This window comes from Sarcophilus harrisii, chromosome 1 (genome assembly GCF_902635505.1).
Source record: "Sarcophilus harrisii chromosome 1, mSarHar1.11, whole genome shotgun sequence".
Taxonomy (NCBI): Eukaryota; Metazoa; Chordata; class Mammalia; order Dasyuromorphia; family Dasyuridae; genus Sarcophilus; species Sarcophilus harrisii.
The window spans coordinates 707130937-707152262 of NC_045426.1; the positions used below are offsets into that span (position 1 = coordinate 707130937).

At 52.9% G+C, this 21326-nt stretch overlaps 1 protein-coding gene across 1 annotated transcript; it reads right to left on the minus strand.

Moving 5' to 3' along the window:
- Window positions 1-15733: 15733 nt before the first annotated feature.
- LIF (LIF interleukin 6 family cytokine) lies at window positions 15734-19174 on the minus strand. Its single transcript, XM_031948895.1, has 2 exons — window positions 17983-19174; window positions 15734-16225 (listed from the first exon to the last, which is right to left on the minus strand). Exons 1-2 carry the CDS (start codon window positions 18154-18156, stop codon window positions 15815-15817), a joined length of 585 nt encoding a protein of 194 aa, XP_031804755.1. The 5' UTR covers window positions 18157-19174; the 3' UTR covers window positions 15734-15814.
- Between the last annotated feature and the right edge of the window lie 2152 nt (window positions 19175-21326).

Consider the following 21326-nt stretch of genomic DNA (forward strand, 5'->3'; position numbering starts at 1 on the left):
TGAGAGAGAGTGTGTGTGAGTATGTGTGTGTGTCTGTGTATGTGAGTGAGAGTATGTTTGTGTGAGAGTGGGTGTGTGAGTGTGTGTGTGAGTGTGTGTGTGACTGTGTGTGTGTGTGTGTGAGTGAGTGTGTGAGAGTGTGTGTGAGTGTGTGTATGAGTATGTGTGAGTGTGTCTGTGTGTGTGAGTGTATGTGTGTGTGTTGTGTTTGTGTGTGTGTGAGTGTGTGTGAGTGTGTGTGTGGTGTGGAGGAGAGGTCCCTCCCAGCTCTGAGATTCTGGGATCCCTGCCCCGTGTCCCTCCCAGGACTGTCTGTGGTCGGGGTCCATCAAGACAATGGATGTGAAGCCTTTTGGAGATAAGTAGAGAGACACACAAATGGTCCTTGGTGAAAGCGTCAGGCCTGTAGTGGAGAGAAGGCTCTAGACCAAGAGCTAGAAGGTCGAGGATCCCATCAAAGTCACTTCTCCTCCCAGGTCCCTCATCTGTGCAATGGGCTGTCATATAAATGCTTTTCCCTTTAGGGTCGTTGTGAAAAAAGGAACCTTTGGATGCTGTGAAAGGAGCTTTTGCTGGCTTTGAATCCTGATTTAGACACTTCCTAGCTGGGTTACTAAGGGAAACAAGTGGCTGACTCGCTGATCTCCTTGGTTCTCCATCTGTGCCCCGCAGACAAGAATATTGGCAGCTCAGGCTCCTGTAAGGCAGAGAAGGGCCAGTTCCATGTCTAGGACCCCCCACTCCAAAAAGCACAAGGAAGCTTTTTGTCAGCGTTAAAGCAATAGGGAGCCACTCATACTTCTTGAGCAGGGGAGTGACAGGGTCAGAGCAACACGTTACAGAAATACCCGTAGCATCTATGTAGTGCACTAGGAGGGGGGAAGACTGGAGTCAGGGGCGTTGCTTAGGAAGCCATTGCGACCCAAAGAGCCCAGCTTTGGGGATAAGAACTCACCATTTGGCAAAAACTGCTGGGAAATCAGAAAGTAGTATGGCAGAAACTACACACTGACCCACACCTAACTCCCTATACCAAGGTAAGGTCAAGATGGGTTCATGATTAGACATAAGCAAATTAGGAGAACATGGGAAAGTTTATGTCTCAGATCTATGGAGGAGGAAGGGATTTGTGACCAAAGAAGAACCGGAACTCATTATTGAACAAAAAATGGATAATTTTGATCATATTAGCTTAAAAAGGTTTTGCACAAATAGAACGAATGCAGGAAGCCATTACGAGAGTCCACGGGAGCAGGGACAGGGCCTGAGTGAGGGGAGTGGCGGCCCATGTGGGGAGAAGGGAACAGAGAGGAGGGATGCTGGGGAGGCAGACGCAGCAGAATTTGGTAACAGATGATGAGAAAGAGAAGGAGAGGGAAGAGCTGGGGAGGACGTTGAGGTGGAGAACATGGGCGCTTGGAGGATGGCCGGGCTCTCGGCAGAAATGGGAAAATTTTGTGGTTACTTTGCCCCTCAGGGCCTCAGTTTTCTTGTCTGTAAAATGAGGTCTTGGACCAGGCCTGTAAATCCTGTCAATCCAAGAATCCAACAAAAAGCTGTGTTTGTGACACCCTGGGAGGTCCAGAAAACACAACTGGTTATTGATGTCCAATGGATGAGAAAAATACAACTCGGAAGTCAAGTGAGTGACTGGCATTGAAACCACTGAAGTCCCGGGCTCTCCCTAGTGAACGGAGCTCTCTCTCTGCAGCCAACCCGGCAGTGTGTCCGGAGCCCCCTCCCCTCCAAATACTTTCCCGCCCCACCTCCCATCGGATAAGCAGGAGCTAGTGGGCTCCCAGGACTTGGGAAAGGCTTCTTCCTGGGAAGGAGGAGGCAGAGCCAACTGGAGGCGATGATCTGCTCCTCGGCCTGGGCCCTGACAGCCTCTGCAGGGCGGGATCCCAGGTTATGGCCGTTCACGCTCACACTGGGCTGAGCCAAACCAGCTGGCGCCTGCTCCGTCTTTGAGAACCAGATGGTTGGAGAATCGGAGTCGGGATCGTGGGGCCTTGTGCAGAGCCGGCCAGCCGGGGAGAGCGGGACGGCCCCTTGGCTCTCCCTCCCGCATTCCTCTCCAGCTCTGGCGGGGATCCACCCTCCAGGTCAGCTCGTCCCTCCTTGCCTCAGTCAGGAGAGTCAAGAAGGGGAACACCTGTACAGATAGGCAAATGGCGGCCCTGGGTCACCGAAGAGATCAGTCTTAATCTCTGTAAATGTGTTAGCAGCTGATGTCTCGGCCCTCCCGGGAACGGCACGCCTCAGCCCAGCCAGAACGCTTCCCCAGCCGGCCCTCTCCAGTCCAGTCTCCACGTGGCTCCCAAGACCAGCTTCCCATCCTCCTCAGCTCGAGTGCTCAAGAAACTCTCCTGACTCCCTCTTACTCCAGGACCCAAGCTAAATCCTCCGTGGGGCATTCAGAACTCTTCCCGGACCCATCTCCCATCACTGTCCATTTTATGTTCCAATCCTACTTCCTATCGTGAGCTCATCTCTCACCTCCGAGTCTTTGCACGGGCCATATGCCCTGCCCGGAAGGCCCACTCCCTCCTTAGTTCTATCCCTTAGAACTTCTGGCTCTGACCCAGGGCCTGTCTCTCCATTCCCCCCCCCCCACCTTTGAGCCCCGTGCTGCCTCTTCTCCCAGATTTTTCTCGGTTCCTCTGCCCCTTTGTATTTCTCATGATCCACTGAGATCACTTCCCACTTATGCTGTCTATACCTGAATTCTTTGTGTCCCCAGTGCCTGAGGGTGGGTCACATTGGATTTCTTTTCTTTCTTTCTTTCTTTTTTTTTTTTTTTTTTTTTGGTGGTTCTTTTTCATTTGTGAAAGGTCCTGGTATGGATCGCTGCTCCTTCTGCCAATTCAGGCTGTCGTCTCCTCTGCACTGTAACCCTGGATAACTTTACAGAGAGGTTGGGCGACTTACCCAGAATAACACAGCAAAAATGAATTACTGGGGGATTCCAATCCGGTTCTTTGGCCTTGAGACTGGCTCACTGCCCATTTCACCACACTGCCATCTCTCTGTTGTAGGACCCTGGTGGGCGAGGGTCACCCCTTCATTGGATCAGAGACTCCCCTCACTAGTAAATGGCGGGGACAATGTTTTGTGAACTACAAAGCACTGAAGGATCATGGGAATACATATTTAGAAGGGGAAGAAATCCCAGCATCCAGCCGCCTCAAGTTCCACATCAAATAAGCAAACATAGGCTTACCTACCATGTGCCGGGGCCAGACAGATGAGGACAAAATGGCCCCTGTCCTTAAGGAGCTTATGCCCCAATGGGGGATGACCAGGCAGTGGTACAATATAACTCTAGGGAGTTTGGGGAAGGTGGGGCATCAGCTAGGATCAGGGGAAGAGATCAGGGAAAGCTTCATGGAGGAGGTGACGCTCAAACTGAGACTTGAAAGAAACCTGGGGTTTTAAGAAGTGGTGGTGAGAAGGAGGTGTATTCCCGGCAGGGGACACAGCCAGCGAAAGGGTGTGGAGGTGGGAGATGGAGTGCCTGGCTACAGAACTGTGTGGCCGGACCATGGCATTGGGGGAAGGGAACAAGGTCCGGCATGAAGATCAGAAGCGTAGGAAGGAGCCCGAGATCTCAGGGACAATAGGGAGCCAAAGGAGTTTTGGGAGTGAGGGAGTTGCTTTAATTCAATTAATTTTTTAAATTAAATTTTTTTAATTTTCAAAAGATTTGCATGGATACTTTTTCAACATTAATCCAATCAAAACCTTCTCTGTTCTAATCCTCCCCCCCCCTTGCAAGTAATCCAGCATATGTTAAACATGGTAAAAATATATGTTAAGTCCGATATATGTATACATGTTTATACAATTTCTTGCTGCACAAGAAAAATCAAATCAAAAAGAAAAAATGAGAGAAAATAAAACGCAAGCGAACGACAACAAAAAGAGCGAGAAGGGGGTGCTTTAGAAAAATCCCTCTAGTGGCTGTGGACAAGCTGGATTATGATGGTGAAAGACTTGAGAAAGGGGGCTCAGAAGGGGGGGGTAGAGAAATATGGGAGGTCTAAAATCAAAGATCAGCAACTGATTGGATATGGAAGGTAAGAGAGAGGGGTCCTGGGTAACCTGCGCATGCAAACGTGGGGTCTTTGACACTCACAACAATCTTGGGAGGGGATGTTATTATTCTCCCATTTTTGAGATGAGCAAAGTGAGGTCCAGAGAGACCTGGGCCAAGCTGATCCAGCTGGTAAATGGCATAGCCAAAACTCAAACCCAGCCCACAATGACCCAGTGAGAGAAGTGGTGCTTTGGGGGGTTTGGTACAAATCACGGGGGTGAGAGACTGGCAGCGGGCTTCCCCTCCACTGGCGGGCGATGAGCGGCTCACTGGCTCCGGCCCGGGTTTGTGTCTCTGTTCTCAGCCATTGCCGATGGCGGCCATCGTCCTCGGGGGGCTGTCAACGTGTCCCAGCGGTACTTGTTGGGCCGAGGACAGAGATGCTTTATCCTCTGGTTTCTGAAGTCAGGCGTCGTCGCTATCTGAATAATGGCTCCTAATGTGCTAAGAATTCCCACGGCCTCCTGGGAAATAAATACAGCTCGAAGGGCACTTTGGACAGGTTTTCTGACAGGCTGAGGGGGATCCAAGAACCGGGCTCCTGGGAGGCCGGTTTGAGGGGGCTCCCCCAGGCCAGCTGGTCTAAGCCTCTTGCTTTACCCATCAGGCTCCTCAGGGACCTGCCCAAAGCTGGGGGAAGCAGGAAGCGTGAGGAGGGATTTGAACCCCAGGCTGCTGACTGGCCTGCACCAGCCCCCAGCACCGTCTGGAATCTGGGCTGGGGGCGGGCGGGGTCTCAAGCGCCAGACAGTGGGGAGTTTAGGGGCTGAGAACCCCCAGGGCCTGGCCCGGGCTCCGGCTCAGCTGCCTGTGGTTTGGCCGCGGATCTCCCGGCCTGTGGGAAGGATGGAGCTCAGACCTCCTCCGGGCCTGGCCCCGGCTCAGCTGTCTCTTCCCGGTCTCGCTGCAGCCGCAGCAGGGAAATCGGGAGGCTGACGTGAGGGGCTGACCTCACAGGGCAGCTCTCCCTCTTCCTGGGGACCCGGGGTCACCAGCTGTTGCTGCCGGGAAGGAAGTGAGAGGTTCTGCTGTGAAGAAATGGGACCTCTTGGGGATAGGGTGTCCGACCGGCCTGGGACACGTGGGAGAGGCAGCTCAGCTTGCAGGGACCCAGAGAGAAACCCGGCTCCCATGAGCTTGGCCAAATCACCAATGCCCCGAGCCTCGGTTTCCTTACCTCTAAAATGGGGCTAATCATACTGGCCCCAACCTGCCTCAGAGAGCTATGGGAAGGGGCCTTGAAGTGACAAGTTAGGTGGCCCGTGTGAACCAGGTACTGTTAGTACAGAGTGAAGGGAGATGGTCCCGTACAGAGCCAGGAGAGCAGGGGCCAGAGAGGGGAGGAGCTGGGAAGTGATATGAGAGGGAGAGAGAGAGAGACAGAGACAGAGAGAGATAGGGAGAGAGAGACAGAGAGACAGAAAGAGAAAGAGAGAGACAGAGACAGAGAGAGACAGAGAGACAAAGAGAGAGACAGAGACAGAGACAAAGAGAGAGACAGAGACAGAGAGACAAAGATAGAGAGACAGAGAAGTAGAAAGGTAGATGATAGATGACAGACAAATGGATGGAGGGATGGATGGATGCTGGGTGGGCGGGTGGATTAATAGATAGAGATGATAGGTTGGTTAATTGATTGACAGACTGACGTATGGAGAGAAATAGGTAGAAGCTGAGACACTGGCAGAGAGCTAGAGAAGCAGCCGGGCTAGCTGACTGCCAGATGCGCTGGGGGCTACATGGAGAGATGGGAACGGGGCGGGGGGTGCGGGAATGGGAGGGGGAGACACCATGACCAGCATTTCCCTCTCGCTGCAAGGCTTGCGCAGCCTCTCTCAGATGCCTCTTTTTGCCTCCCAACAAGCGTACGAGGCGGCGTTATTATTATATCCACTTTTACAGGGGAAAAAACTGAGCCCAATCGCAGTCCCACAGGCAGTGTTAGGAGGTAGCATTCGAACTCAGATCCTGTGGATTCCAAGTCCTGCACTCTCTCCTTTCTGCCCCAAAATACCCGTAGACGAGGGATAGATATTGACATTGATGTAGGATATGGGCTCATAGATGCAGGGCCAAAATGGCCGCAGAAGCCCTTCATTTCACAGGGGAGAAAGTGAGACCCGGGGAAAGGAAGTGACTCGTCCAAAGTCAACCAGCCAATAAGAGGCAAAACAGTGATCAAATCGCTTCCTGTAATAAAGGAGCCAATGTTCCCCACTCTGTTAAGTCACTGCGAGTAGGACTGTGCGGCACAATGGGGAGAGGCCTGCCCCCGTGAGCAAGGAGATGTGCCGGCAAGCCTCGGTTTCCTCATCTGTAAAATGGGGATAATAACAGTCCTTTCCTCCGGGGTTGTTACAGAGACCAAAGGAGATGAACTTGTAAAGAGCTTAGCACCCGGGAGCTGCTACCCAAATGTCGCAATGAATGTGATTACTTAAGCTTTCGGGGCCCCAGGCTCCAACTCTGTTGGAGCAGATACTGAGGAGAAAATGCAATTCTGGGTTACAGAAAACGGCCCTTGGGAAACCCCTTTAGAACCCCACCAAAATTAGGAGTTGTAAGAGGGGCTGCCAGACACGCACGCAGAGGGTTCCTGTTAGAAATCGCACACACTCACACATACACACACATATGTAAACACACATATACACGTGCACACACACATATACTTGCACACAAACATCCTGACACCCCTTGTTCTAAGGTCCCTCCCAGCCCTGACATCCCCTATTCTAAGCCCCCTCCCAGCCCCGACATCCCTTGTTCTAAGGTCCCTCCCAGCCCTGACATCCCCTGTTCTAAGGGCCCTCCCAGCTCTGACATCCCCTGTTCTAAGGGCCCTCTGAGGATCCTGCAATCAGGGGGCTCTGGACTGAGCCAGACTCCCATCCTGTGGGCAGCAGCAGGCTGGCAAAGGGTTTAATTAAGGGCTGGCTGTGGGATTAATTAATTAAATATAATAATTATTATATTATTAATAATTATTTATTATTTAAATAGTAACTATTATTACATTTATTATTATAATCAATAGTTAATAAAATATTATAATAAAAATAAAAAGTAATTAATCGGCTGGAGATTAAGGGACATGGGGTAGGGGACGGGCAGAGGTTGGGATGGGGGGGGGGGGGGGCGGGGGGTAAGGATCGGGGGGGCGGGGGGGGGGGACCGGGGGCGGGGGGGGGGGGGGGACGGGAGAAAGCAAAAGCAGAGTAAGAGAAAAAAATGCAAGGCATTTTTCTAATTCCGATCAACCCTTCCCGTTCCTAGAAGGAGGGATGGGGGTACTTTGGTTTTGTAGTGAGGTTTCCTGGTTTTTCCTCGTCCCCTTTCCCTTGGGGACCCGGGGTGCCCAGGGGGGGGGGGGGTTCAGGCCCCGGAGATTCGGAGAACTGGAAAGAACCAAGAACCAGAGGGAGCTCCGAGGCCAGTGGGTCAGCTTATAAAACAGGCCTGGGATGTTGGAGTGGGAAAAATTAGAACAGGGATGTCAGGGGTGGGAGGGGCTTAGTGAAGGTCAGAACAGGGAGGCAAGATTTGGGAGGGCCTTTAGAAAGGCCAGAATATTTACACTGAAGAGACCTTTAGGTCCCACCCTTCCCCCCCCAGAGGAGACTCACATAGGAGCTTCCCGGTTTTCCATCCTCCCTGCCACCGTCCTTCTCCCTAATCCCAGCCCAAGAAGGCTTTAGCCAGACCAGGCAGCTTGATTTCTGGCCATCAGCCTGAGGCCCGTTCCCTCAGACCACGAGGGGTGAGGCGGAGGGCGCAGGGACCATTTCCATCCCCCTGATTCCGGGTGTGGAGGCAGCTCAGTCTCGAGGGAGCCGGCCATGGTGGGAGCAGAGGGGGCAGAGGGCACCGCTGACCAGAGGCAAGGCCCAGAGACAGCTTGGCCTCAGGGCCCCTTCCCCTTCCCAGACGCTTCTGTCTAAAATCAGAAAACGTCCTAGTCCCAGGCAACTCCAGGGACCCTTTTCTCATTTGACAGATAAGGAAACTGAGGCATCAAGCACAGGCCCGATGGCCATATCCGGAAGCTGCTGCGGCAGAACTGTGGCATTGATCCGGGTTCACTGGCCTCCAACCTGAGGCTCCTCTCCCCGACCTAGACTAGACCGAAGTTCTCAGGCTTGTTTGAGGAGTGATGGCCCATATTTACACATGAAACCAGGCAGGAAATGACTGACACCGAGGACGTAACCTGGAAGAGGGGGAAGTGGAGGGCAGCCTGCCGGGGCCTTGTCAGCAGCCCTTGGGTCTGCGAGAAGGAGCCAGGATGCTCCCTCCCAATTTGCGCAGGAGTAGCCCTGCCTCCCAGTCTCTCTGGGCCTCCCAGGATGAAAACATTCAAACTCAGACTGATGTGCCAGTGGGAAAGAGCCGGAGAACCCAGGAGTCTCCTCCTCCTCCTCCTCCTCCTCTCCTCCTCCTCCTCCTCCTCCTCCTCCTCCTCAACATTCTCTTTCTACTCCTAGGGAATCCTTTAAGAGGAATCTCCTCAGAGTGCTGCTCTTAGGGGAGACGCGCAATCCGGGAGCTCTGAGAGCTGGGGAGGCCCCAGATCAGACCCTCATTTCCAACTCCTACCCTTTTCAGAGGAGGAAGCTAAGAATATACAGATTGGGAGCTGGAAGGAACCTTTGAAGACATCCTTTGTTAAATCAGCTTACGGTGAAGGAACATATATAAATATATTCCTTTTATACAATGGCAGCCACCACCTCTAAGCTGGTAAGGAAAGCCTGGATTCAAGTCTTACCTCTCTCCTCTTATCAGAAGACCAGAGGGTAGAGGACCCCCAAAACCTTCTTGTGCAGAGGACGGGACCTGGACTTCTGCATCACTCCACTTTGTGTCTATAGCTCTCCCTGGTTTCAATTCCCTGGAACGAAATGGCCCCTCATGTCACCCCTGCATTTCCTCCCTAATCTTCCCCTTCCCAGCTTCCTTTTGTGTTGTCTCCAATGAGTTTGTAAGCTCTTGTAGGGCAGGGACTGTCTTTCTTATTCTTAGCACGGTCCCTGGCACATAGTTGGTATATAATAATTCGAATTGAAAATGTGCCTCTGGAAGACTCACTGATTGCCTCAGAAATGTAGATAATTCTTTAAGCCTATAAGGGCCAATTGCTATAAGAGTTGCCAATCTGCATCGGTTGAGAACGTTTCCATGCTGGAAGTGCCCCATCTGATGAGAGCACGGGTCTATACCTACCAATAATCATAAAGTTAGTTCATATTTCTCTAGCACTTATGGCTTACAAACCATTTTCCTTAGAGCAACTGTCAAGACTTGTGTGCCTCATGTAACCGGGACTTCCTCTTGACATACTAGAAACATCCATATCTTTATAGAAATATCCATATCCCCTGCATACTTCCTTTGCTTTGCTTGTCTCATAAATATATAGTATCCCTCCTGAACCCCTACCGTCAAGGTCACCTCAAGAATATGTTCCCTGCCATCTTAGGATCTAGATCCGGTTCTCAGGCCGGCATCAGTTGTCTTATCTGTCAAACGGGAAAACTGATTGTCCTCCCCAGTTGGTTGCATGGATCAAGTGAGATAATCTAGTAGAAGGTGCCTGAAAGATGCAAAGGAAGGAATAGGTCCGGCCCATCAGCTCCCATTGCTTCTATTGCCATCTCTAGGCAGCTGACTCTCAGCTCCCCAGATTTATCCCTTTAGTCCTTCAGCACCCCCTCTCCATTGGACAGCTCCATTGGATGACTCCTTGGCACCTCAAACAGAAGTCATTGTATGAGTTTTCCTCCAAACTTTCGCATGCTTTACCCTTTGACCCAGCAATCTCACTTCTGGATGGGTAAACCAAAGAGATCATAAAATAGAGGGAAAGACCCACATCACAAATGTCTGTGGCAGCCCCTTTTTAGTGGCAAGGAACTGGAAACAGTGGCTGCCCACCAGTCGGGGAATGGCTGAGAAGTTACGCTATATGAATGTTATGGGATATTATTGTTCTGTAAGAAATTATAAGCAGACTGGTTTCAGAAAAGCCTGGAAAGACTTACATGGGCGGCTGCTGAGTGGAGTGAGCAGAACCAAGAGAACACTGTACACAGTAACAAGAAGATTACGCGATGATCGGCTGCGATGGACTTGGCTCTTTTCAACGAGGAGGTGATTCAAGGCGATGCCAGTAGACTTGGAATGGAAACTACCCTCTGCATCCTGAAAGAAAGAACTATGGAGCCAATGGAGATGGAAACAGTATTTTCACCTGTTTTTCCACTTTGGTTTTTTCCTTTCTCATGGTTTTTCCCCTTTTCATCCAAATTTTCTTGCACAATGTAACAAATATGAAAATATGTTTAAAAGAATCAGACATTTAACCTACATCAGACTGCTTGGGGAGGGGGGGAGAGAAGGAGAAACAATCTGGAACACAAAGCCTTACAAAAATGAATATTGAAGACCCTCTTTACATGCTTTTGGAAATGTAGTACTATTAGCAATTTTTAAAAAGCCAAACAAAAAACTCTCACAGGCTTATTAAAGTACAAGCATCTTTTAGGCTTCCAGATATAAAATCCTTAAAGGCCCCCAAGCAATATGCTCGAGGTTACACAAACAGGAAGTGTCGAACTTGGCTTTGAACTCAAGTTCTCCAGGTTCAGATCTAGAGGGTTTCTGCTCTACAGCATCATTCAATGGTAGTGACCTTAAAGACATTTTGGGGGGAAAGGGTGGAGTGGGTTTCTGATTGTATCTACATTTATTTTTTGAGGTCCTCATGCCCTTGTCCATTTGCTCATTCGTTCATTCAACAAACACTTATGAGATACAAAGCACGGTGCTAAGAACTCCCACTGCAACAATCCTGAGAGTTGCATTCATCCCCCATTTGGTGTAACTCAAAGCTTTTAATTAATCTCTTTGACTTCCCCTTCCCAACCAAACCTACCCAGCTCTCCCTCAGCTAATTTGCACCCCCCCCCCAATACTGTTTCTTTGGCCTTGGAGAGACCCTTTGGCAACTTCTGCAACTAGGAGCATAGAACTTAATTCACCTTCTCTGTAGATTTATTAAGCACTTTCTATGTATAAAGCCTTGTGCTCAGCACTGAAAATATAAAGATGAAAAGCTATATTCATTACACTCAAGAAATTCTAACATAGAATATTAAGTTAAGGGGAGCTCAGTGGTTGGCTATTTCAATCCAGCACCTCAACTATGGCCCCTTACTAAGGGAAGGGAACAAGTATTTATTAAGAACCTATCTTCTTCTTTTCTTCCTTTCCTTCTCTTTTCCTTTCTTTTCCCTTTCTTCCCTTGCCTTCCTTTCCCAATTCTATTCCTGTCCCCTCCCTTTCTTTACCTTCCCCTCTCTTCTTTCCTCTCCTTTCCTTTATCTTTCCCTCCTTTTTTACCTTCCCTTTCTCTTTCCTTCCCTTCCCTTTGCTTCCTCTCCCTTTCCTTCCTCTCCTTTCCTTTACCTTCCCCTCCCTTCTCTTCCCTTCCCCTTCCTTCTCTTCCCTTCCTCTTTCTTCCCTCCTCTTCCTTCTCTTTTCCCTCCCTTCCCTTCCCTCTCCTCTCCTCTCTTCTCCCCTCCTCTCTTCTTCTCTTCTCTTCTTTCTTCTCCTCTTCTCTTTTTTCCTTTTGTTCCTTTCCTTTTTCCTTCCCTTTCCTTTCTTTTTTCCTTTCCCTTTCTTCAAACTACTCAGATTCTATATGGCCTCCCTTATATTCAGCTGTAACTGAGCTCCCCTAACTTTCAGCCTTAGTTCTGTTCTTTAGAGTACTACTGAACACCTTCTTTTCACCAGTGAGTCCTTCAGATAGTTGAAGGCGGTGACCATGTCCAGACTAAGCCATTTTCTAAAGTAACGGGACTCTTAGTAGCATATTTGAGAGTTGGTTCAAGAGAGCCAGACCTGAAAATCAAGAGTCATTGTGGGGAGCAGCAGACTCCGGCAGCCCAGCCGAGCAACCTGTTTTAGCAGAGATGCCGAAATCTGAGGGTAAAATTCGGGGAGACTTGAAGAAAAGAGAAAAGTGGCCTTTGGGTACTAGGAGTGACAGCTGCCCCAGCCACATAGCGTGGAACTTTCAGTTTGTATCCATCTCTCTCATGGGCACTGGGTATATTTGTGGGAGAACAGACCCCAGGTTTATGTGGAGGGAATGTTTTATAGATACTGTTTTTCAGTTCTGTCGCCTTAGTAAATATCAGTTTAAAGCTAATCATGTAGCTAATTGTATCTCCAGCCTGATTACTAATTGGAAGCACACTGATGGGGACTCCTCAGCTACATTATTAGAAATCACACTGTAGCACCAGCCACCCTATAGGAACCCAATTCTTAAAAGGGAAAGAAAGTTGGCCACGTATCCACTGAGGAAAGATAGAAGTCGGCCCATCTATTTTATGAGACAAGTGTTCTGTACTTAAATTTGCCTCAATGCCCTTTCTGGCCCACTGAGGCCAGAAGGAAAAAGCCCAACCTCCTTTCCCCTGGGCAGCCCTCCAGATGGTGACTTTTGACTTAAAGCTGGTAAGACCTCCAGGCCTTTGGGTCCAATTCCCTACTTTACAGAAAAGGACATTGAGAGCCAGGGAAGGAACGTTGCCTGCTCGTTGTCCCCTACGAGGCTCAAAGCCAGCTTCTCCAGCTGCACCACTTTTCCACGTGGCCCGCTTCTCCATCACGTTCTTCTAGAGTTCTCTCTCCTCCAGGCAAGTCATCCCCCCTGATCCCAAGCCAACTCCAATGCCTCCCGATCCCAGCCATACAACAAGAGGCAGGGATTTTTGTGAGCAATCTCCTTTTATTAATTTATTCTTTTTTTCTTTTTTCTTTTTTAAAAAGAAGTATTAATTTTGGTATAAAAAATAAATATTTTAAATATGACTAAATAAATAAAAAATAATTTGTCAATATGAAACATTTCCACAGGGTACATTCATCAAACAGGAGTTTCTCCAAGGTCAAGATCATTCTGGTAGAAATAGATGGATAGAAAAGACTTTTTAAAAATGTCTTTGTGCTAAGTGCTACGGCAAGCCCCTTCCAGGTCCAAGACCGGGACTCGGACCCTACTGAGGGTGGGGAAGGGGCGTGCAGGCATAAAGGCATCGGTACCGATGGGGGGTGTCAGGTTGGCCCCCACTTCCAGAAACCCGTCTTCCACCCCGTCTAAACCTCCGGGCAACAATGGGGGAATAGTCAAGAGTCCGGCTGGGTGGGGGTAAAAGTTGATGAACATGGTGGCAGATGGATCGGGAGGGGGAACGGAAACACAGGAAGCTCGAGAAGCTGCAAGCACGAGGGCTAACAGTGAGAACCGACAGCCTCCGAGGGTCCGGATCTCTTCCGATTGCTGGGCTGGGAGAAGCCGGCCCTCGTCCCGTCTGAGCCGAGGCTGGGCCGGGGAGGGAGAAAGGGCTGGGGAAGGCACTTTCACTGGATTCAAGAACACAGAAAACGTCGCCAAACAAAGAACGAGCGGGCTCAGAAGAGACGGGTGGGATGAGGTCCTGGGCTTTCCCTAAGCCGCGGTTCTACCAGCAGAGCTAGAACCCTCCAGCTCCTCGCTATTCTGGTCCCATCTCCCACTTCCCACCACCCAGCCATGGAACCTGCCACACGGGTGGGGGCTGGTAAAGTGCTTCGAGATACTCAGAGGAAGGTACAAGTAAGTGCAAAATTATCACAACCGTTTTTCAAACAGGCAGCTCATTCCCCACCATCCCCCCCACCCTTACCCCCCACTTCAGGAGAAAGGAAAAAAATCCTCTTAGCAGCTGCGCCCTGCTTCCTCCTCACCTTGTGGTTTTCAACTCCTCCTCCCCCCGTGCCCAAAACAGGACTCTGCACACAGTAGGTGCCTAATAAGTGCTTGCTGAATTGAGTTATATCCGAAGGCGGGCATGGTGTAGGCAAGGAAGAAGTAATGTCCCTAACAGTGCTGAGGCCCTGGGTACCCCTTTCCTCCATCCACAAACAGGGAGAAACCTCGGTTTCCCCTTTGCCACCACAGGCAGCATCTGTCAGCTTGGGGGGGCTGAGAAGAGGAGGGGCAGGTCTGGATGTTCTAGGGAGAACACTACTGCTCTGACCTCTCGGGAGCTCTCAGCCTTGCTCGGGACCTAGACAATGAAAGATCTCGGAGGGCAATTCTCAGCAAAAGAAAAAGGGCCCATGGGGGAACGACCCCAGTGTCGCCCTCCATAGATGGAAGGTCAACGTGGAAGTTCCAGAGGGTCTCCCATTTGTGCTAGCTGTTTCCCAAGGTTGACGGTGAAACTCGGACCCCCAGCCAGAGTCAGACCAGCCTGGGTCCCCCCGAGGCCCTTTGCCAGCTTTCTGATAGAGCAGGAGGAGCGGTGGCTGCCCGGGATGGAGGCTGGGAGCCACTCGCCGAGGCCCTGGGCCCCGGCCACGTGCCACCCTCTCAGATCAATTCACAAGCGGTTCTCGGTCCGGGTCTCGCCCCCTTCAACCCAGGATAACATCCACATGTGTTATTGCTGTTGTTGCTGGGGGAGGGGCTTAACTTTGACAGGAAAAGCACCAATAAATTAATATAAATAGAAAAAACAAATAAATAGACAATCACCCCGGGTTAGACACTGCGGGCCTTTGGCCGGGCTGGATCTCAGATGCGGCCTGGCCAAATTTCCCCCACTGAGCTTGTGATCCTCTCCCTTGCTCTGCTGACCTGTCCCGCCCCCAGCCCATCCCCCAGCCCGCTCCGGCTCTCTTTCCCATCCTCGGGGGCCCCGCTGCCCAGGGACTTCTCCCTTCCCAGGCCTGCATGGACTCTGGATTACTTTTCCTCACCTGACCATCCTTAGGATCCCAGGTCAAGACCCAGAAGCGACCTCAGAGGTCGGCTGGTTCAACCAGCGAGCTCATCTCACAGACTGGGAAACTGAGGCCCAGAGGGATGAAGGGACTGAGCTTAAGGTCTCCTTGGAGAAGCGTCCCCAGCCTGCTAGTCAGCAGGGGCAAATCTGAACCCAGGTTACCGAACTCTCCAAATCTTGTGCTCTATCCACCGGACCACACTCCCTTCAAGCCCCCAAGTCTCCCAATCGTCGCTGAAAACCACGGGACCCTCGTCCCTTCACTCCCGGGACAGGAGATGGGCCAGCTCCCCCCTCCCCGGCCCTTGGGAGTCCCAGGGTGAGGAGGGAGGTGCTGAATCCATCGTGCTTTCCTTCATCCAAGTCCTCTGCTCCTCTGTGACTCCAAGGACCTCCTGTGCCTTCCTTCTCTCTCCCGCAGCCCCGGGAGGGCCACGGATGGTCCTTGTGGGTGCCGCCAGCCCCCCAGCACCAGAGCCTCCCGCTTTCCCACAGAGATTCCATTTTTAACTTGCACCAACCGAAGCCCCAGCCCAGCTGACACGGGCCTCCCTGTCCATCACTTGGGATCCACGGGCGGGGGGTTTGGCATCTCACCTACCCCCTCCTCTGGAGTCTGGGGTCTCACTCCCACCCTTCAGCCCAGGCTTGGCCAGGCCCAGGGGGGTCCGACCTGCAGACCCCTCAAGGGACCCCGAGGCCCGCCGACGAGTGCCTCAGACCAAGCTTGCGATCTCGAGTCCCGCTCTCCCCTGGTCTGAGCCACCCTTGGGCCTCCTCAGGCCCGGAGCCACGGCTGGAGACCGCTCCCAAGTCCGGCTGAGATGCTCGAGACTCCCCCACCAGTCGAGGCGACACCTTGAGCTGTGGGTGTCTAGAAGGCCTGGGCCACCTGAGAAATGACCTGCTTGTATTTCCCCAACAAATGGCAGCCCAGCTTCTTCTTCTGGAAGGTGTCCTTGTTGGCGGTGTCTGGGCCGTAGGAGACCGAGACGTGAGCCACGTGGTACTTTCTGCACAGGCGGCAGGTGAGGTTGTTGAGCAGGCCCCTCATGATGGCCGTGGTCGTGTTCAGCCGGCTGAGCAGGGGCAGCGCGCCGGGGTTGAGGGCCTTCTGGTCCCGCGTGATGTTGCCCAGTGAGGCGTTGAGGTAGGCTATGATCCGGTATAGCTCCACCAGCTTTTCCTTGTCCGTGCCATTGGCGTGGAAGGGCGGGAAGTCCGTCACGTTGGGGTTGCACAGCTTGTCGAGGTTGGTCTGGAACGGATCCCCCTGAGCCTTGTACTGGAAAGCAGAAAAGAATGCAAGGATTAACCAACGGTGGGCAACAAGGGGCGCGGCGTGGAGGCTGGGGCGGGAGGTCTTTGCCGACCCTGGAAACTGCAAGCAAGGAGTGATCTGGGACAAGAACAGAGACCACGGCCCCGGGAGGGAAGACAACGGACTGCAGGGGACCACGGTCCAGCTATTCCTCGTCTCAGAGAACCTCGGAGCGGGGGGACGCTTTAGGAGAGAGAGAACGTCGGAGGAGAGAAGGAGCTAAGGAGCTTGGAACCCAGGGCGTCAGATGTGGGAGAAGGCTCTGGGGCAAAGACTGCTGAAGCTCGGAGGCACCTTTCAGATCCCATCCCAAGTGAGGTCCGCGACCCTTTTTGGCAGTTTTAAGCACTGGGTTTCCACAGACCGGACCTTCTCCTTCACATGTCTCTGGGTTTCACGCATTTAAAAACATTCTCTGAGACAGGGCATTTCCCAGGTTTTGCTAACCAGCCTCTGGCCTGGGAATAAAAGGCCCTCGGTCCCCAGCCCAGCTCCTCAGGGTGTCACCTCTCACCTCTGGGCCTCAGTTTCCCCATCAAGCATATCATAGCTTTGGACCAGTTGATGGCCACACAAGTCTCTTGGAGGCCTAGCATTCACACCTGGCACGAGTGCACACACACACATACACACACTCATGCACACAAACTCACACCCATAAGCGCTCATGTTCCCTTTGCACAGTTCCTTCCCCCAGTCTCTCTCCCATGCAGCTCCCACAGACCAGGGTCTCTATCTCACTTGGTCTCTCACTTATCTCTGTTATTCTCCATCTCTCTTGGCAGAGCAGGAAGTCTACTAGGGATCCAGGGTCACAGAATCTTAGCCCTCAAAGGGGTCTCAGAGGCCAGAGAGTCCAACGCCCCCGACCACTGGACGTCCGGCCTCTACTGGGAGACCTCCAGGGAGACAGCCGGCCTTGGGTGGAGAGTCCCAGGCTAGGAGACGCCATACCTGGTCTGAGCGTCAGCTTGTTCTTGCCATAGGGCAGGAGCAAGAGGAGGAAGGGACATTTCCATGTCAGGAAATCTTTCCTAGCAATGAGAGCTGTCTCTCCATAGAATGGGCTGCTTGGGAAGGTAGTGAGCTCCCTGCCATTGAAAGTCTTCAAGCAGAGGCCAGAGGAGTGCTTTTGGGTTAATTGCTCGGACTTGGCAGCCGTGAGCTCTGGGTCAGCCCGTGATTTTATGAGCTACCTCCTATATGATTTGGGGCAAGGGCTTTCTTTGGTCTGGGTCTCAGTTTCTCCATCTGTAAAATGACCTGGATCTAAAGTTCTAAAAGTGACACCAGCTGGAAGGACGGAGGATTCTGTGTCTGTGGCTCTCTGCCTGTCCCTGTTTCTGTCTCCCTCCCTTTCCCTCTGTCTCTTCTCCGCTCCCATCGGGAAGCCTCCCCTTGCAGAGTCCTCCAGCTTCCGCCTGACTCCAGCCTCCCCCTCAGGGCAGTCCCTCTAACATCCTCTCCAGCCGCTATGTTGATCCCTTTCCTACCCACATACCAGTCTCGTGGCCTAAGGCAGGTACATGAGAAACGTTTGGGGGGGGGGGGAGCTGCAATGTGGCCCGGCCCAGGCCGAGGCTGCCTTTCCTTCCCCCATCGGGTATCTAGGTCACCCCCCTGGGTGGGGACTCGCTGGCAGATGGAGCGACTTCCTGGCCCGGCTGAGAGGAGGAAGCCCCGCTGGGGCTGGGGCAGGGAGGACGGACGGGGTCACTCACATAATAGGTGAAGAGCTCCGGGGCGCTGCTATTGAGCTGATTCAGCTGGTTCCGGATCTGGAACGTGAGGTTGCCTGGGCACTGGTGGCGCATTTCGCATTTGGGATCATCGGGGGTGATGGGTAGGGGGCTCCCGGCCCCATGTTTCCAGTGCAGAACCAGCAGCAGAGGCATGACTCCTGGAAACAGGTGGGGAGGGGTCTATGAGTGGGAGGGCTCCAGGCTCAACCTTCGGGTCAGTGGGGCTGGGGAAGACGGAGCCAGACGGGGGGCTCCCGGCCAGTCTCGGGGAGACCGTCGCGCTCGCTCCTAGAGGGCTGAAGGCCGGAAGGCCCGGGACAGAGGCCGGACCAGAGTCCCCGACCTCATCCGCAGAGGGGAGCACGGGGGCTCGGGCGAGGAAGGCGCCGGCCCGTCCGTCGGGGTCCCCGAGCCCGGCTAGGATGGGGGCAACGCTCTCCGCCTCCTGCTTCTCTGTCTCCGTCCTTCTCATTCCCCTCCAGCTCTTCCCCTTTCTGTCCCTCTCCTTCCTCTATTCCTGGGATCCCGGGTTTAAAAACAAAGGCGCTTAGAAGCCATCAAGTTAGAGGCTGGAAGGGACCTCCAGGACCTAGTTATGTTCCTCATTTTACAAAGGAGTAAACTGAGGTCAAAGAAATTAGGTGACTTTTCCAGAGTCAGCTAGGGAAGCAGGCTCAGGAGGAGGATTTGAACTAGGGACCCATGTGCTCCAGAGACTGCACCACACTTCTCTGTCCCTCTCTACCTCTGGATGATCTCAGACACTGACTGGCTGTGGGACCTCTCTGGGCACCTGGAAAATGGGTATAAAGTACCTCACAGGGTTACAGTGAGGGTCAAATGAGAAGTATCTTACAAACTTCACGACCATAGGGATGTGTAAGCTCCTATTACTACCGTCCCAGGACCAGGGAAACTGAGGCAGGGAGGAAGAGACAAAGGGGAGGGGAGTGTGAGAGCTTTGTCCCCCCGTTGCCAGAGGCTGATCTTGGGCAGAAGGCAGAGGGCTGCCCAATGGCCAGAACCCAACCACCTCTGGGCAGAAAAGTCTTCTGGGGAGGCAGGCTCTGGATTATCCCGGATTCTCGGCCCCCAGCCCATGGGGGTCTCCTGAGCTTAGCCACCCATCGCCCCTGCTCCGAATTCCCTCTGTCCCTCTAACCTGCCCCCTCCCCTATGGGCAGAAAGAAGCGGGGGGGGGGGGGGGAATCAAGAAGAGCCGGGTTCAAATCCTGCTTCAGACACTTCCTAGGCAAAGTGCTGAACCTCAGTGTAGAAATGGGATACAAGAGTCCCTGCTGATCACGTGGGCCTGAGGATCCAATGAAATCATATTTGGAGAATGTTTCCAAGCCCTAAAATGCAATTCAGCATCATCATGACGGCTCCCGTGTCCCTCATGCCTAACTCTCTAGCTCTGTTCCCCACGAAGCCGGCATGGTGTGGAGGAGAGGTCTCTGGGGCTGAAGTCCCATGACCTCAGTTAGAAGCCCAGTTCCGTGATCTCAAAGAGGTCATTTAACTTTTCTTTGCCTTAATCTGTAAAATGGGTAGATTGAACCCCATGATTTCTCCAATTCCCTATTTCTGACTTATGTTCCCCTTATTCTGGGGCCTGTCTTTAGGTTCTGAGTCTCTTAATCCATCAATCAACGGCCTCCCATGTGTCTGGCACCTGGGGCCAGCTCCCATTCTCAGGGGTTAATTCTCTCTGCCTGGGTCCTCACAGCTTCACCCCCTCCCCCCCTTCCCACAGGGAGTCCCCAAGTCTAGCTTTCCCTTCTCCCCACGCCCTCCAGTGAGAGAAGTCAGAGCTGGTTCGGACCCCAAATCCTCCGGTTCCAGGGAGGAAACTGAGGCCGAGAAGCCTTGGCCAGATCTCCCAGCCGGGAAGTTCGCAAAGCAAGTTTCCGCTAATAAAATGCTGCCCTCTTTCCTCTGTCCCACATTCCCCAGGTGTGTGTGTGTGGGGGGGGGACCATTCCCTAGGTCCCCAGGCTCGTCCTGACCTGGGGGGGGGGGCTGGAGTGGGGGCGGGGTGGGGGACTGGGCTGGGACTCCGAGGGTCCCTCGGGTGGGGGAGCAGAGGGAAGGGCAGCAGGGAGGAGGTGGAGGAAATGTTGCAAGAATGAAAGGGAAAGGTTGCAGGAAGTCGAGGTGTGGAGGAGGCAGCGCGGAGAAAGGTAAGCGTGAGGGCTGTTGGGACCTGTCCGCGGAAGCGCTGGGGCTGTGGCCGTCCGGCTGCCGGAGAGCTGGCCCACATGGCCTCCCCCCCCCCCCCCCCCCCCCCCCCCCCCCCCCCCCCCCCCGCCCTCACCCCGCTGCCCCCGCCGGTTCCTGGACCCCCGCCCCCTCTCCCCGGGGCCGTCCCGATTAGCCAAACTTCGTTCGGCCCAGGGGATGAGACAAGTGCAGGGGGGCGGGGGCGCCAGCCCAGGCTCGGGGTTACAAGCTCAGGGCTGAGCGGGCCCGCCCCCCTGCCTGCCCGCCCCTCCCCCCTTGCCCGCCCCCCTGCTTGCCCGAGGGCTGTAGAGTTCCTCAAGGAAAATCGGACCGACCAGCTCCTCCCCCCAGTCCCGAAAGCAGCGCGGGCCGGAACCCACAAGGGCCCCCAGGGGACTCCGGCCCAACCAGAGGGAAACTGAGACCCAGAAAGGTAGAAAGGAGCAGAACTGGGGCCCCTTTCTTTTTAAAAACCACCCCCCCCGTTCCCCTCCCGGGGGGGGGAGGAAAGGGGGGGGGGGTTTTTTTGGGGTTTTTTAAAAAACGATTTAATTTTCCCCTTTTTTTAAAAATTTTATTCCCAGGGGCCTGGGTTTAAAAATTGGGAAACGGTTTTGGGAAAGGGGGGAAATTTCCCTCCCCAAATGGGATTTTTAATTTCTCTCCAAAACCCCCTTGTTTTTCCACCCCCCCCCCAAAAAAAAAAACCGGTTTTTTAAACCAACCCCCCCCAAAACCAACCACCCGGTTTCCCCACCCCCCAGGGCAAAAAGGGCCCTGCCTTCTGGGCCCCCCCCAGGAAGGGCCGGAGGGGGGAGGAGGGGGGGAAACGTTTTGGGGGCCGGGGAAAGGAAGGGGAGGAGGGGGAAGGGGGCCTGGCCCGGGAGGGGAAGGGGAGGGGGACGAGAAAAGGAAATTTAAAAAGAAAAAGAAGGGAAAAGGGGAAAAGAGAAGGAAAAAAAAGGAGGAAGGAAATTAAAAAGGAAATGGGGAAGGAAAAAAAAGGGAAGAAAAGAAAAAAACAAGAAGGAAAAAAACAGCGGAAAAAAAAAAGAAAAAAAAAAGAAAAAAAAAGGGGGGAAAGGGAAAAAAAAAAAAAA

Coding starts and splice junctions, on each gene's coding strand:
- LIF (XM_031948895.1), bottom strand. CDS start 18,156: ATGCCTCTGCTGCTGGTTCTGCACTGGAAACATGGGGCCGGGAGCCCC. Junction 16,226..17,982: donor CGGAGCTCTTCACCTATTAT/GTGAGTGACCCC, acceptor TCTGCTTTCCAG/TACAAGGCTCAGGGGGATCC.